The sequence below is a fragment of the Chelonoidis abingdonii genome, chromosome 11, assembly GCF_003597395.2.
Source record: "Chelonoidis abingdonii isolate Lonesome George chromosome 11, CheloAbing_2.0, whole genome shotgun sequence".
Taxonomy (NCBI): domain Eukaryota; kingdom Metazoa; phylum Chordata; order Testudines; family Testudinidae; genus Chelonoidis; species Chelonoidis abingdonii.
Genome location: NC_133779.1, coordinates 31302366 through 31316549, shown reverse-complemented (window position 1 = coordinate 31316549; position 14184 = coordinate 31302366). Strand labels below are relative to the sequence as shown.

General features: G+C 46.1%; 1 protein-coding gene across 2 annotated transcripts in view; it reads left to right on the top strand.

The window, feature by feature from the left end:
- The first annotated feature begins 637 nt into the window (after positions 1-637).
- The window catches only part of MBD3 (methyl-CpG binding domain protein 3), a 34113-nt gene continuing 20566 nt past the window's right edge, over positions 638-14184 (top strand). Inside the window, exons 1-3 of one of the 2 annotated variants that reach the window (XM_032798974.2) lie at positions 638-903; positions 13571-13730; positions 14019-14156. In XM_032798974.2, the coding sequence (XP_032654865.1) occupies positions 890-903; positions 13571-13730; positions 14019-14156 (312 nt within the window). In that variant the 5' untranslated portion in view covers positions 638-889. Of the gene's footprint in view, positions 1000-13570; positions 13731-14018; positions 14157-14184 lie in introns of both variants that reach the window. The other variant, XM_032798973.2, reaches the window with a different exon arrangement.

Genomic DNA, 14184 nt, shown 5'->3' with positions numbered 1-14184 from the left:
CGGGGGGGCACCGGGGTAGGTCACTGCCGAGGCTGGGCTCCTGTGGAGGCATTGGGGGTGGCATGTGAGGGGCAGGAGCTGATGTGTGGGTCACTGGTCTGTGGGGCTGGGGGAGGGCTGGGCTTGGCGGAGGGCGCTGGACCCCCCGGGCCCCCCCGCGGGTCACCCGCCCCCACCTCTCAGGAGGGGACTATATAGCTGAGCCGCGCGCCCTGCACGCGGTCTCTCTGGGCGGAGGGATACAGGGTGGTCTGCTCTCCCCCTCCCCAGGTTGGCGCCGAGGAGGCGGAGCAACGGCCACCGCGCGCGCCGAGCTGCTCGGGGGTGGGGGGAGTAACGGCCGCCGCGCGCGCCACTCAGGCGGGGGGTAATAACCCCAGCGACTCTCGGGGGGGAGGGACGGAGAGTGGAACAGCCGAGGCGAGACAGGAGCAGTGAGGGGTTGCGGCACCGCTGGAGGGGGAGCGAAAAGAGAGAGGAACAGCGGCAGCCGTGTTGCGGGGGGGAGGCGGGGTAGAAGGGCCGCGGCGTCGCTTGGGGGGGGGTGAACAGAGAGCGGAACAGCTGAGTCTCTGTTGTTAGGGGGAGGAGGTAAGCAAAGAAGAACAGCCCGTGGCGCAGGGGGCGCCGCTGTGGTGGGCGAGTGACTGGAACAGCCACCAGAGCCGTCACCTCTCCCGGGCGGGGGGCGGAGCCACGAGCCGGCGCCAGCGCGGCGGGGGACGGAGTGAGTAGCCGAAGCAGGGAAGAGCCGCCGCTGCCCGCGGAGGGAGGAGTGCGCGGCGGCCAGGAACAGCCGGTGGAAGTAGCCTGGGAGCCGGCGGCGGCGGCTGCTCAGTGATCACGGCGGAGCGAGGAGGGAGCGATCGCAGGCCGAGCCCCGGCGGAGATGGAGCGGAAGAGGTGGGAGTGCTCAGCCCTCCCGCAGGGATGGAAAAGGGAAGAAGTGACCAGAAAGTCGGGGCTCTCAGCCGGCAAGAGTGATGTCTATTACTATAGGTGAATGTGCCATGGGGTGCCGGGGGCCGGCCGCCCTGCCGCAGCCATGCGTTACTCTAGGTCAATGTGCTATGGGGCCCGGGAGCTGCCCTCCGATGTCTGTTGCAATACGTGAAGGTACAGTAGGTGGTCTGGGGGGAACCCCTGCCCCGTCAGATGTTACTATAGGTGCTGTAGGGCCTAAGGTACAGGGAGCCTGTCCTTCCTGCCCCACCTATATCTTTTACTATAGGTGAATGCACTATGGAGGGGCTGGGGGGGGGGGCATGGGGTGGAAAGCATCTGTCCTACCAGCGATCTCAGTTACTATAAGTCAACGTGCTATGGGGTTGGGCACCCACCCTACCACATGGTTATAGGTAGCAGATGGCACATTCTTCTGTAGTAATAGACATCAGTGTGGCTGGGTGAGCAGCCCCCCAATGTCCTTTTTCTACACTGCTGTCTGTTACCTTAGGTGAATGTGCCGCAGGGGGCCACGGGATCCAGAGTAATAGCTTGTTGTAGGTGCATGTACTGTTAGAGCCCACTGAGTTGGGAGAGTAGGGGGAAGAAAGGCTGACCTACTAATGTCTGTCACTGTAGGGAACTGTGCCATGGAGGTGGATGCTGCATAAAGAATATGGGATCTTAAGGTGATGCTGCATAGTGTTATCAGTCACTATATGTGAATATGCTGTAGAGTGATTGCAGAGTGGGCCATTGTGTCTGGGGAGGGGCTACATGCCCTGTCACAGTGATATCTGTTTCTGTAGGCAGGCCTGTTATGGGATCTGTGGGCGGAGGGGGGTCAGAAATCATTTGTCCTGTTTCCGTGATGTCTGTTTCTAAAGATGAATGTGCTATAGGGTCTGCAGTGGGGGCAGAGGGGGGTCAACCTGCTCTGTTAGCATGAAATCTATTACCATCAGTGAATGTGCTGTTGGCGGAAGCATGTGGTATGGATGAGCTGCCCACTCTGCCAGAATCATGTATATTAATGTAGTTGTATGTGTCACATGTCTGTGGGTGGGACACAGTGCCCACAGGGAATTCACAAAGGCAGTACCACTGCTCTCAGGACCTGCCAAGATGATGTCTAATAGTTGTGGTAGAATAGCTGTGGGGGGCAGGGAGGGTGTTGTGCAGAGCTGAAGGAGTGAAGCATGAGTTCACCTACAGCACTGAGCTGGCAGATAGGGATTTTGGCCATGAAGGGTAAGGAGATGTACACCATCAAGTTCTGCAAAATCACAGGTTTCAATTTTGAAATCTAACCGTTATGGCTATGAAGAGACCTTTCAAACTTAGACTAAGTATAAATCAATGCAATGTCATCTTCTTGAGTATACAGATTGAAAATGTCAGCCCTTCTATTGTTGCTCATAGTTTCTGCAAAAGAAAGACAGACCTCTTTTTAGTAGTTTGTCAGCTGCTCAAAATGTGTGAGAGATACCTACTAGTTCAGGAACCTGAGGGCTGGGCCAACAAAATTAAAGCCATATACCTTTTGTCTACAGTGAATTTTCCAGATACGTCAATTTGCAAAAGATAGAAGGTATAATACAACTTTTATGCAATAACTGAACTTTTAGTTACTGTTGCATTCTGCATTACTAAGGCCAGGTCTATACTTCAAATTTAGGTCATCCTAACTGTGTTTCTTAGGGATGTGAAAAAATCACACCGCTGACCGAACTCCTGGTCTAGACTTAGCTACTGCCTCTCAGAGAGTTGGATTAACTACAGCAATGGAAACCCTCCTTCCACCATTGTAGGAAGTGTCTACATTATGGCACTTCAGCTGCAGCACTGTAGTACCTATAGTGCAAGGGTGGGCAAACTTTTTGGCCCGAGGACCACATCTGGGTATGGAAATTGTGTGGTGAATGGTTACAAAATTAGGGGTTGGGGTGTGGGAGGGGGTGAGGGCTCCAGGTGTGGGTTCTGGGGTGGGGCCAGAAATGAGTTCAGGGTGTGGGAGGATGCTCTGGACTGGGACCGAGAGGTTCGGAGGTGAGCGGGGGATCAGGGCTGGGGTTGGGGTACTGGAGAGGCCCAGGGGTGCAGGCTCCGGGCAGTGCTTACCTCAAGCAGCTCCCAGAAGCAGCGGCATGTTCCCCCTCCAGCTCCTATGCGAAGGTTAGCCAGCTGGCTCTGCACGCTGCTGTGTCCACAGGTGCCGCCCCTGCAGCTCCCATTGGCCATGGTTCCCAACCAGTGGGAGCTGCGGGGGCAGCGCGCGGAGCCCTCTGGCTGCCCCTATGCATAAGAGCCAGAAGGGGGATGTGTCGCTGCCTCCGGGAGCCACGTGGTGTGGGGAAAGTTGACCTCACTCCCTGGCCGGAGCGGGGCACACCCTGGACCCCGCTCCTAGCAGGAGCTTGAGGGCTAGATTAAAACATCTAGAGGGCTCGATGTGGACTCACCCCCACTGTAGTGAGAGAGAACCATGGGGCTTGTCTGAACTTGAAACACTACAGCGCTGCAGCTTCACTTCTGTAGCACTTCAGTGTAGATCAGGGGTTCTCAAAGCCAGTCCGCCGCTTGTTCAGGGAAAGCCCATGGCGGTCCGGGCCGGTTTGTTTACCTGCCGCATCCACAGGTTTGGCCGATCACAGCTCCCACTTGCTGCAGTTAGCTGCTCCAGGCCAATGGGGGCTGCAGGAAGTGGCGCAGGCCAAGGGATGTGCTGGCCGCCCTTTCCGCAGCCCCCATTGGCCTGGAGTGGCGAACCACAGCCAGTGAGAGCCACGATCGGCCAAACCTGCGGACGCAGCAAGTAAACAAACCTGCCCGGACCGCCAGGGACTTTCCCTGAGGAAGCGGCTGCCCGACTTTGAGAAGCACTGGTGAAGATCATGCCTGCTTCAGTGGAAGGTGTTCTCCCGTCAGCATTGCTAGATTAACAGAAGAATTCTTCCTTTGACCTAGTGCTGCATATACGGGGGCTAAGGTCCGCTTAACTATGTTGCTCAGGGGGGTGTGGATTTTTCACAGTCCTGGGCCTGAGCAACATAAGAATGGCCATACTGGGTTAGACCAGTGGTCCATCCAGCCCAGTATCCTGTTTTCTGACAGTGGCCAATGCCTGGTACTTGAGAGGGAATGAACAGAACAGCAATCATCAAATGATCCATCCCCTGTCATCCACTCCCAGCTCCTGGCAAACAGAGGCTAGGGACATTCAGAGCATGATGTTGTATCCCTGCCCACCCTGGCCAATAGTAATTGATGGATCTATCCTTCAGGAATTTACCTAGTTATTTTTTTAATCCTGTTAATAGTTTTGGCCTTTACAACATCCCCTTGGAAAGAGTTCCACAGGTTGACCATGCGTTGTGTGAAGAAGAACTTCCTTTTGTTTGTTTTAAACCTGCTGCCTGTTAACTTCATTGGTTGACTCCTAGTTCTTGTGTTATGTGAAGGAGTAAATAACATTTCCATATTCACTTTCTCCACACTAGTCATGATTTCATAGACCTCTGTCATATTCCCCCCTAGTCATCGCTTTTCCTAGTTGAAAAGTCCCAGTCTCATTAATCTCTCCTCACATGGAAACTGTTCCATAATCCTTATCAATTTTGTTGCCCTCTCTGTACCTTTTCCAATTCCAGTATATCTTTTTTGAGATGGGGTGACCAGATCTGTATGCAGTGTGCAAGATGTGGGCATATCATGGATTTATGTAGAGGCATAATATTTTCTGTCTTAATATCTACCTGTTTCCTAAACACTCCATTAGCTTTTTTGACTGCTGCTGTAAATTGAGTATCTGAGTCGATTTCATTTTCTAATGTAGACCAGCCCACAGGGTGGGGAAAAAAATACTCAGGTCACTTTTAACACCTCTGCATTTTCTGAAATTTGTTTAGCTGACCATTTGTGTGTTCAGTTACATACTGTATGTGTATATTCCAGTCATTGTTCATGGAAGTTAGATATTCAGTTGTGCACCAAAATGATTGGAATACAAGCTCTTTGTGCCATCATTAGACTTAAGAATTAACACTCAACTGATTTGAACGGTGGTGGCAGTTAGTGCTGTTGTAGGAGCAGCAGTGATCTGTATGCTGTGTATAACATGTATGCTCAAAAGGTCTGTTACACTCCCCCTCCCCCCTTTGAATACCTGTGAAGTGGCTTTCCCGCACCCCTCTATCCTGGAATGCTTGTGGGATGAATGGGCTGCTTAAATAGCTGGAAGATTAGAAGAGCTCCCAGGTAGACAAGGTGTCTGGGACTCTAATTAGGCAGCACTCACACGCCCAATGCATGGACACTGGCTGAGGTGGAGTGTGACCAACCAGACATGGCCAAGTCATCTCTAGTCACCAAGTCATCTCTAGTCGCAGGCCATAAGGTCCTTAAAAGGGGAAGGGGCCATGTGATCAGGAGTGCACTGATATGCTTGTACCTCCCATGAAGGCCCTTCGCCCGGACCGCCTGGCCAGTGGTTTGCTGCTTTACATTCCATTGTGCCTTGGGAAGACATACCTTCATCACACCATCCATTGCTGTGCTGTGGGACACTTACCTTAAAGAATCCTGACATCTCCAGTGCTGTGCCTGTCCTGGAAGTGTGAGTATGCGAGTGTGAATGTGACCCCCCCCCCCTCTTTTTTTTTGAGCTTAGCTATCAGTATAATAAATGTGCTGCTTTCTGCCAAAATCTGGTGGGTCATTAGTCTTTCCTAAGCTTACGAGCTGGCCCAATTTTGGGTAACAAGTACTTCTCTGAAGTGCTCTTCAGGATAAGAGGATTGTACAGTAGTTTTGTGTTTGGAAGGTTTTCTCTGTAATCACGAGTTAGAAATTAACTCTTTACATAAAAGTTTCCCTTTTGCAGAAGGGGAATGTGTTTGTGTGGTGGGAGAGGGGTCAGACAAATGCATTCCACCCTCCAGGGTCAGCCTGGGATTGGGTGCCTGACATTACTAGTCAAAGTCTGGTTGGAAATTAGGCTCTCCCCTAAGCATGGTTCATGGATGGAATTCTAGCAGCAACCTCCCACTTCCCAGCAGCCAGTTGTGGCTTGTGACAGAGTAGTGACTTCAGAAAATAAAAGAACTGAGAGAGCAGCTGTGTCCACTTTTGTAAGAGCTCTTTTGGAGCCTAAATGGAGCAAAGTAAATATTGAGAGCAGGGAATGGTTCACCTGCAAATGGTTTCAGGTACTGCCTGCAATTATAAAAGTCTCACTTTGGAATCCAGGAAGAGAGAGGGTGATCAGTTTTGTCACGAGAGATTCCTCAGAAGCATTTCTTTTTAGAAGTTTTATCTAAAAAGGCATTCCCCGAACAACTCTGTATCTGTCAGCCCCATAACATTCATTTATTTGGGGTTTCTTGCTTCCACAGTGCACCAACCAACATTCCTATAAACAAACACAAAAAATCAACCCAGTGGGGGGTGAATATACTTCTGTATTTCGCAGAAGAATTATACCCTCTCTAGGCAAAAACTCTGGTAGCCCTTCACTCCCAAAGTGAGGCTCATGTAATGTCACACATGAACCATGCTCTGCAGTTATTCCACCGTAAATGGGTCTCACAAGAGCTCTTATAAAAGTGGAATTGGCTTCTTTAGTTCACTATCCTGTTACAGATCTTTTTTTATTTATCTGTAGGCTGATGGGTGTATGATAACTTGTTAAAACCTGGGTGAATGTGCCCTGTGGGTTATTTGAGTGCAGGGGGTTTATGAAGTCATTGGTCAGAATGAGGCCTATTACTAAGGAGCAGGGGGCACCCACTGCGTAGATCTGTTGGCAAGAGTGCTTTACAGATATGTGACTGTAGGAGGTTGGCCGTGTAGGGGGCGCCAGTGCACTGAGTAGAAGAGAAATGTCCATAGGAGAATAAAAGAATGGGAGTACTTGTGGCACCTTAGAGATTAACAAATTTATTTGAGCATAAGCTTTCATGGACTACAGCCCACTTCTTCAAATGCATAGAGTGGAACATATAGTAAGGAGATATATTTACATACAGAACATAGGAGAATGTGTTATTAAATGGACAAGGGGCTGTGGGTATTCTCAGTAGTGAACTGGAAAAGGTTATCCCTGTTACTATAGGTGAATGTCCTAGCGTGGGGGGAGGGGATTTTACTACTACTGAACTGAGCTACTAGTGATGTGCAGTTAGAGAAGGGAGCATTAGGGGTGTGAGGAATTGTGGAAGAGGCAGGTAGGGGGCACATAACCGTTGTACCCAGTTGTCTGTCGCCAGTGATAACACATTCATCTACAGTAATAAATTTAGGGACAGGGGAAGCTGGAAAATAGGGGTCACTCAGTGCCCACTGCAATTTGAGTCACGTCTTACCAAATGAAATATACCTTCAGAGGTGGAGTATGCTGGAAGGCAGAGATATAGGGGAGTACTGAGCAGCCACTATAGCTAGCAAGAGTGTTGCCTACTACTAGGGATGAATGTGCCTGGGCTATGGCATGGGGGCATACAACACCTGTTCTAGTGAGCTTAGTTCTCAGAACATCGTGTTCACAGACGTACAGCTGCTGCAAGAGATAATGACTTCAACTGTATATACACCTCTACCTCGGTATAACACGAATTTGGAGATAAGATGATAAAGCAGTGCTCCGGGGGGGGGCAGGGCTGTGCACTCCGGTGGATCAAAGCAAGTTCGTTATAACATGGTTTCACCTATAACGCAGTAAGAATTTTTGGCTCCCGATGACAGTTATATCGAGGTAGAAGTGTACTAAAGAACTTGAATGCACGGTGTGAGGATGACAAGTTGTAATGCGGCAAGTACAAGATGAGGAAAGAAGCATTTTTATGTATTGTAACAAACATGGTGTAAAAAAAATCATTTTTGTGGCTCTGTTTCTCAGATCAGAAGTGTATGTGAGGCTTTAGGCAGATGCATTTGGTCACAATTTGCACCCAGTTCCTGTCTCTCATTTCCTTAAAAAGCAGGCAAGTTCTGTGGTGTGTGTGTGTGTGTTTTTTTTTTCCTGTCCTTTGTAATTCAATCAAGTTCTGTGAATCTCTGTTTGGTACTGTATATGCTTAGAGGGGAGCGGAGGAGAGGAGAAAACTTGCTTAATAGGAGAGGTGGAAGAGAACGGGAATGAGTTTGAGCTTGCAGTCAGTTCTCTTATTAAGAATGTAATGAGAATGAAACAAAGGATGAGCTGCACATATAGAGCAGGCACCTGGCAGTTGCTGACCGTTGAATAGGCTGTGATGCATTCATTGTAATCTGCACCCAGAAAGTCTGTGAATAGCTAATGAGACTTTGTTTCTGGAAAAATGCTGCCCTTTTTCTGTTTTTGTTAGTGCTGAGGCAAGCCATGGAAGCAGATAATGTGATATACCTTTTGATGGACAAGCATAAAAAATCATTTGTCCTTTTGCGATTCCTTTCTTTTTAGTAGTTGGTAAAGTGCTGAGAAGCCCATCGACAAATTAATCATCACAGTAATATGGCAAGTTCCTTGCTGATACTGTAAGTTTTTCAGGAAGAGATATTTCCGAACTTCTTAAAATGTCATATCAAAATGTATATAATTGTTGCCCCTTTGTTTAGGATGCTTCCAATTTGTTTGGTTTCAAAAACATTAATGCTTGGAGAATCTTGAATTTTTTGGTGAGCTGCAAAGGGAGAGGGGAAAACTATGCCTTTTTTGGCTGCTTTGTGATGACACCCTTTGTGAAGACACAAGTTTTTTTTCGTTTATAGATTCCATAAACACAGAATTACCACTCCTGAGTCTCATGCCTCAAGAGCAAGTCAAGTGGAAAACTCCACTAGTGCTTAGGTTTTGGTTTTTTTGACCCTCTGAGGTACCTATAGGCTGTCTCAAGGACTGTGTCCTACTGAGCATGCTCCAGCTACAAGACTCTGAGACCCCAGAACCCTCCACCAGTTACTTTCTGATTGTGGTTAGTGAATGAGCTTCTCATTGGCTTTCAACTGTTACACCGTTGGCTCTGATATTTCAGTGCTCTTCAAGCAAGACACTAGGTACAGTATCCTTCTTTTGTTTTCAAGGCATGTAGTCAGAATAAAGTAGTTTTTTTTTCAGCACTTAGGTGCCTTTTTAGCACTTTGGACCAAGCCCAATATCTTCACCTCTGGGAATTTGGCAAAGAGGCATCTTCAGAACTGTTTTAGGATGCTTTTATAGGCTACTTTCAGTTGTGAGTAGAAATTGCTTCAGTCTTCAGGTTTCTACTTAGAATGAGTTAGAGCAGGTGCCAGGGATTGTGTCCTTGGCACAGGATATTGTTCAATACATCTGATGCATACTTGATTCTTTGGAGCCCCATAATACGTTCAGTCAGTCAGCTCTCTTGCTAACTTTGGTATTTTTGTTCCTCTCATGTCTCAGATCCCTCTAGCAGTAGCGTCTGATGGATAACACCAAATGAGGCTCTGGTCTCTTGAAGTGGCAGGTTCCAGCGCAGGTGGTGCCAATTAGTGTCCTAGCTGAAAGTTCAGATGTGAGACTGTCAAGCTCCATTTTGGCTGGTGCAGGCACAAAATCTAGTTTCAAACAGTACAACGCCTTCAGTGCTAAAATCTGTTATGGAAACCACTTTTTAAGATGGGAAGATTTCCTTTTTCAGACATACTCAGCCTTTACTCTTCAAGCATGTTGGGATCAAGAAGACAAGCTGCAACTCCTTCCAGAGAAGTCAGTGTGCCGCAAGGAAGACCACTGGATCTGAGTCTTTTGGTTCACACTGGTCCTTCTGTAAGATTTGTGATATATTTGGCTTGTGAACAATTGCCCCTATTGCTGAGAGCTCTCATAAAAGCAGGAGGTTATGCTGCTGACTCTTCCATCTTTATTTTGGAGGCTGGCAGGCAGGAGAAGAAAAAGGCTTGCTTATTTTCAATCCCATCAGTCAGATCCTAAAGATCGTAAGAGACGTAGAGAGAAGAATTCAGGGTGGTTGACATTAAATTTCGTGAGGATATTTCTCTTAAATTGCCTTGGTTCTGCCTATGGCCAACACCAGAAGGGATGTTTGCCGTTTTGACATGGTCTTTAGTGTTTTCTCGCTTTGCATCTGACAGTTGAGAGCTTATGGATCCATGGGGGGAATGGCCCTGCCAGAGATTCGCCACAGGTTGAGAGTTATCTGTTTTGACTTCATTGATGACTGCAAAGACTCTGTTCCAAGAGTCTTTGGGGTCAGCCTTGTTCCATCTGTACTGAGACAAAGGATGCCTCTTGTTTTCATGAGTCTTTTGCAAGACTTCTGGATTGGTTATATTGGCTTTTTTCACTCATGTTGTCCCTAGGTTTCCAGGATTTTCAGGGGGTAGATCTTTTTATTCCATCTTGTTCTCTGTAACTTTGTGAGATTTCTTTTACTCATTGTCTTTTCTAGAGTCTGTGGCCTTTGACTAGTTAGTGTGTTTTTGCTGCTTCTGTTAGTCGTGTGACTGAGGTTCTTTGTATAGGTTTATTTCTTCAGATCCTTCTCCCTTAAAAGAAAGTTAATTTCTTCATGGAGAAGGGGGTTTTCCTCTTTGGTTGCCCTGAAAGAAGACCCTTGAGAGGATGATATTGATCAATAGGTGTCTTTCCAATGTGAAGATGATTCTGCTTAGAGATCATTTTATTCCTGCATTGCTGGATCCTGACAAATACAGATTTTCAAGAGATGCTTAACCATTTAGTAGAAACCTTGGAGATCACAAATTCTGTTAATTAAAATCTCAAATTAGCAAAAATGTTTGAGCCTTTTTGATAGCTTATAGCTGAGACAAAAAAAAGTAATAATGTTAGTAATTTAAAAAAAAAAAACTTAACATTTGTGATTTAGACCATCTTCTGTTCCTCCTATTGTTAGAAAAACAGGTAGCTTTCTGTATGTGTCTCAAGTGGACGTATGAGTCTTTGCAGCCTCCATTACTGGACTCTTAGTTTCTGTAGCATATACCAGGTGTAAGTCAGACAAACTAAGTCCTCTTCTAAATAGAAGAATTCATATTTTTTTGAAAAATGAGGCTGCTAGATATTGTCATCTGAAACTTTACCACGCTCTCCTAGCAGACTTTTTTTTTAAAATGGGCCAACTGTCATCAATTGCCCACTAGTCTAGTCGATTCACTTCTTCTCGGGAGCATGACTCTTTGTGTGCTGTATTACCGACAATAGCTACAGTTACCATTTGTTGACATGCCTGGTTTCAAATATTTTGCTAGTTGAATTGGGAAAAAAGCATCCCCAGAGATCTTGCATCATATTGGGTAATGGATGATCTCTGGGTATAGTGGCATTATGCAATTAGAAGTGGACTTCCAAACTTCTTTCCCATATGATAGATGTGTCCATGGTTGCTATCTCAGGATGGAAAGCCTATGGAGAGGAACTCCACACCCACAAAGCTTGGTGTGTCCATGAACAGTAGAGGCAAATCAATGTTTTGAAGATGAGAATGGTCATGTACATGTGGAGGACTTTCAGAGATCTGGGATTGCAAAAGATGGGCTTGGTATCTTGAGTCAGTTTGTTCCACAAAAATGAGGCACTGGGTCATGACTCCTATGTTGGGCACCTCTGCAGATATGGAAGTGTGAGGTTCTGTTCCTGTTCCACTAGATACTCATATTATACTTGGTAGGGAAAGAGAACATGATCATAGACTGACTCTGTCACAGATCCCTCTGAATAGATGAGAGAGTGGCAGAACAGAATGTCATGCATTCAGGGGCACTAGAGGTAGGTAGCTGTCTTCACGCTCAGCTGAACAAGAAGCTACTTGTTTTCATACCACTAAGAAAAGCGGTGTTAACAAGAATGGTTTCTCCATCAATGGGTCGTGCCTTTTCCCCAGTCTGTCTCATGGAAATGGTCCTGACAAAGCTCAGGGGACTAAAGTTCGATGATCCTAATAGTCCCAAACAGGATGGCTTTCAGTCCGGGATTCTGCAGAAATTGGTGCTAGTCATGTTCATCAACTGTCAACTGAGTTTCATCTGGATAGGCTGTCAGCGTGTAGCCTATGGGACACAAAGTCCAATTTGCACATCAGTGTCTTGGAGTCTTGTGCACTGCGTCTAGCACTCAGGGCCATTCTTCTCCTGGTAGTGGTTCAATTTAAATGGACAGAAGTGCCTCAGGTTCTCCAAGAAAGCTGGGGTGTCATCTGATACAAAGGGAATTGAATAACCTCCACTGAAATCTGTTCTGCAAACGCCAACATAGATTTTAGTGTCAGTGGAATCTTTCCAGGAATAACAGAAGAGCATGAAGAGCTTTCAAGCACTGAAGGTTTGGTCCAAATAGATCCAGGATTGAGTATACTGCCAGGCTAGTGAGAGAAGGTAAGCTTGATACCTGGATAATATGGCTGAGAGATTTGTTTCTAGCACTGGTGATCTTTTTATTTCATAGAAATATGTGCATGAAAAAGTTACCTGCCCTTTATAAGCTGTAAACATGGCATGCTAGCATATTAGTTTTGTTGCACTGAGTCTGAGCGATGTGGGGTTTGGGTGTTACTAGGATGTAAATTACGCATATGTGAGCCATGGTATGCAGTTGGTGACTCCATAAGTGGTATTGTCCTCCACCTGGCTAGAGGGGAAACTAAGGTTTTGATTGCTACTGGTGATAAGGATGCTGGGGAATAAACGCGAGAAATCTACTGAACGATGAGCTGTATGTATTTTTGTAATGGACAATGCTACATGGAAATGACTTTCTTTTCAAAACTTTGTTTCTCACAATTTTGCATTGGTATAGCTCTATTGACTTCAGTGGGTTTACTTCTGATTTTCACCATTGTAACTGAGGCGAACCCAGCCCATTATTTAGTAACTCATTACAACCATAAGTTTGTAAAACAAGAAAGCAGTTGGGCCAAGGGATGCACACTTGCCTGGCTGTTGTCCATCACATAAAATCAAACATTTTAAAAGTGCATCTTTAATGCAGTGTCTTTCAAGTTTTTTGACTTGTTCTATTGTTAATTAAAATGAAAGGTATTTTGTGTGTTTTTTTTTTGTTGTTTTTTTTTTTTTACTTTTTCCCTTTACAGATTGTTAGCTACTTTTTTGTCTTGCCTCCTAACCTGTTCCATAATACTTTAAAGATAAGAATCAAACTGAAATCAGAAGCTTATTATAAAAACTGTTTGTGTCACAAAGAGGGGCAAAAAAGAAGGGTGCTGTGAAGATCATGCTGCTGTTCTAATATAACAGTTTCATGAAAACTAACACTTGGCAGCTGACATACTTTTGCATGAACCAGTGGATAATGAGTTGGAAGCAGAATGTTCAAGATCAGGTTTGGTCCTGGTATAATTTGGGTGCCTTCCATAAACTTGAATTGAATTTGGCCCTTGATGTATAGAACAGGTTAACATGTTCTTCTCCTCTCTCTTCCACAGTTAACTATAAGAGGGAGAAGATGAGCCTACTAGGCCATATCCATATTGAGAGAATGAGTGAGGAGTGGGTTACTCTTGGGTGTCCAGTATCCTCTCCCTGCCACAAAGGGAATAATCTAGTGCTTTTTTGGGTAGTGAAATTAATTTTGGTATCAGCCAGAGCCCAGGAAGTTTAATTTCTCTCTCTGTTCCCTCTGTGTTTTTCTCAGCCCAAGTGGGAAGAAGTTCCGAAGCAAGCCTCAGCTGGCCCGTTACCTGGGGAGCTCAATGGACTTGAGCACTTTTGACTTTCGCACAGGCAAAATGCTGATGAGTAAGATGAATAAGAACAGACAGAGGATGCGCTATGACTGTTCTAACCAAGCCAAAGTAAGAATAAGTTACAGTGGAAGGTTTCCCCTCTCCATCTGTTTCAGTTTTTGGTGTATTACTGTTGGTTTTGGGATATTGTTTTGAGAACTTCACACACATTTAGTTTTTTGAATTAATGCTTGTATGTGGGAGTTGTATGAGACGGAAGTAATGATATCTGGGTACTAGACATATTTGTAGGTAAATCTGGTCTAATTAAAACTGATTCACAAATATTTTCATTAATAAAAGTGAGTTTGACTTTGTGGCAAAAGTTTTTGTTTTTTTTTCCTTTTGAATCTTTAGGGTAAACCTGACTTAAACACTGCACTCCCTGTCAGACAGACAGCCTCAATCTTCAAGCAGCCTGTCACTAAGATCACAAATCATCCCAGCAACAAAGTGAAGAGTGATCCCCAGAAAGCTGTGGATCAGCCCCGTCAGGTGAGGTTTGCAGTGTGGCAGCTGCTTT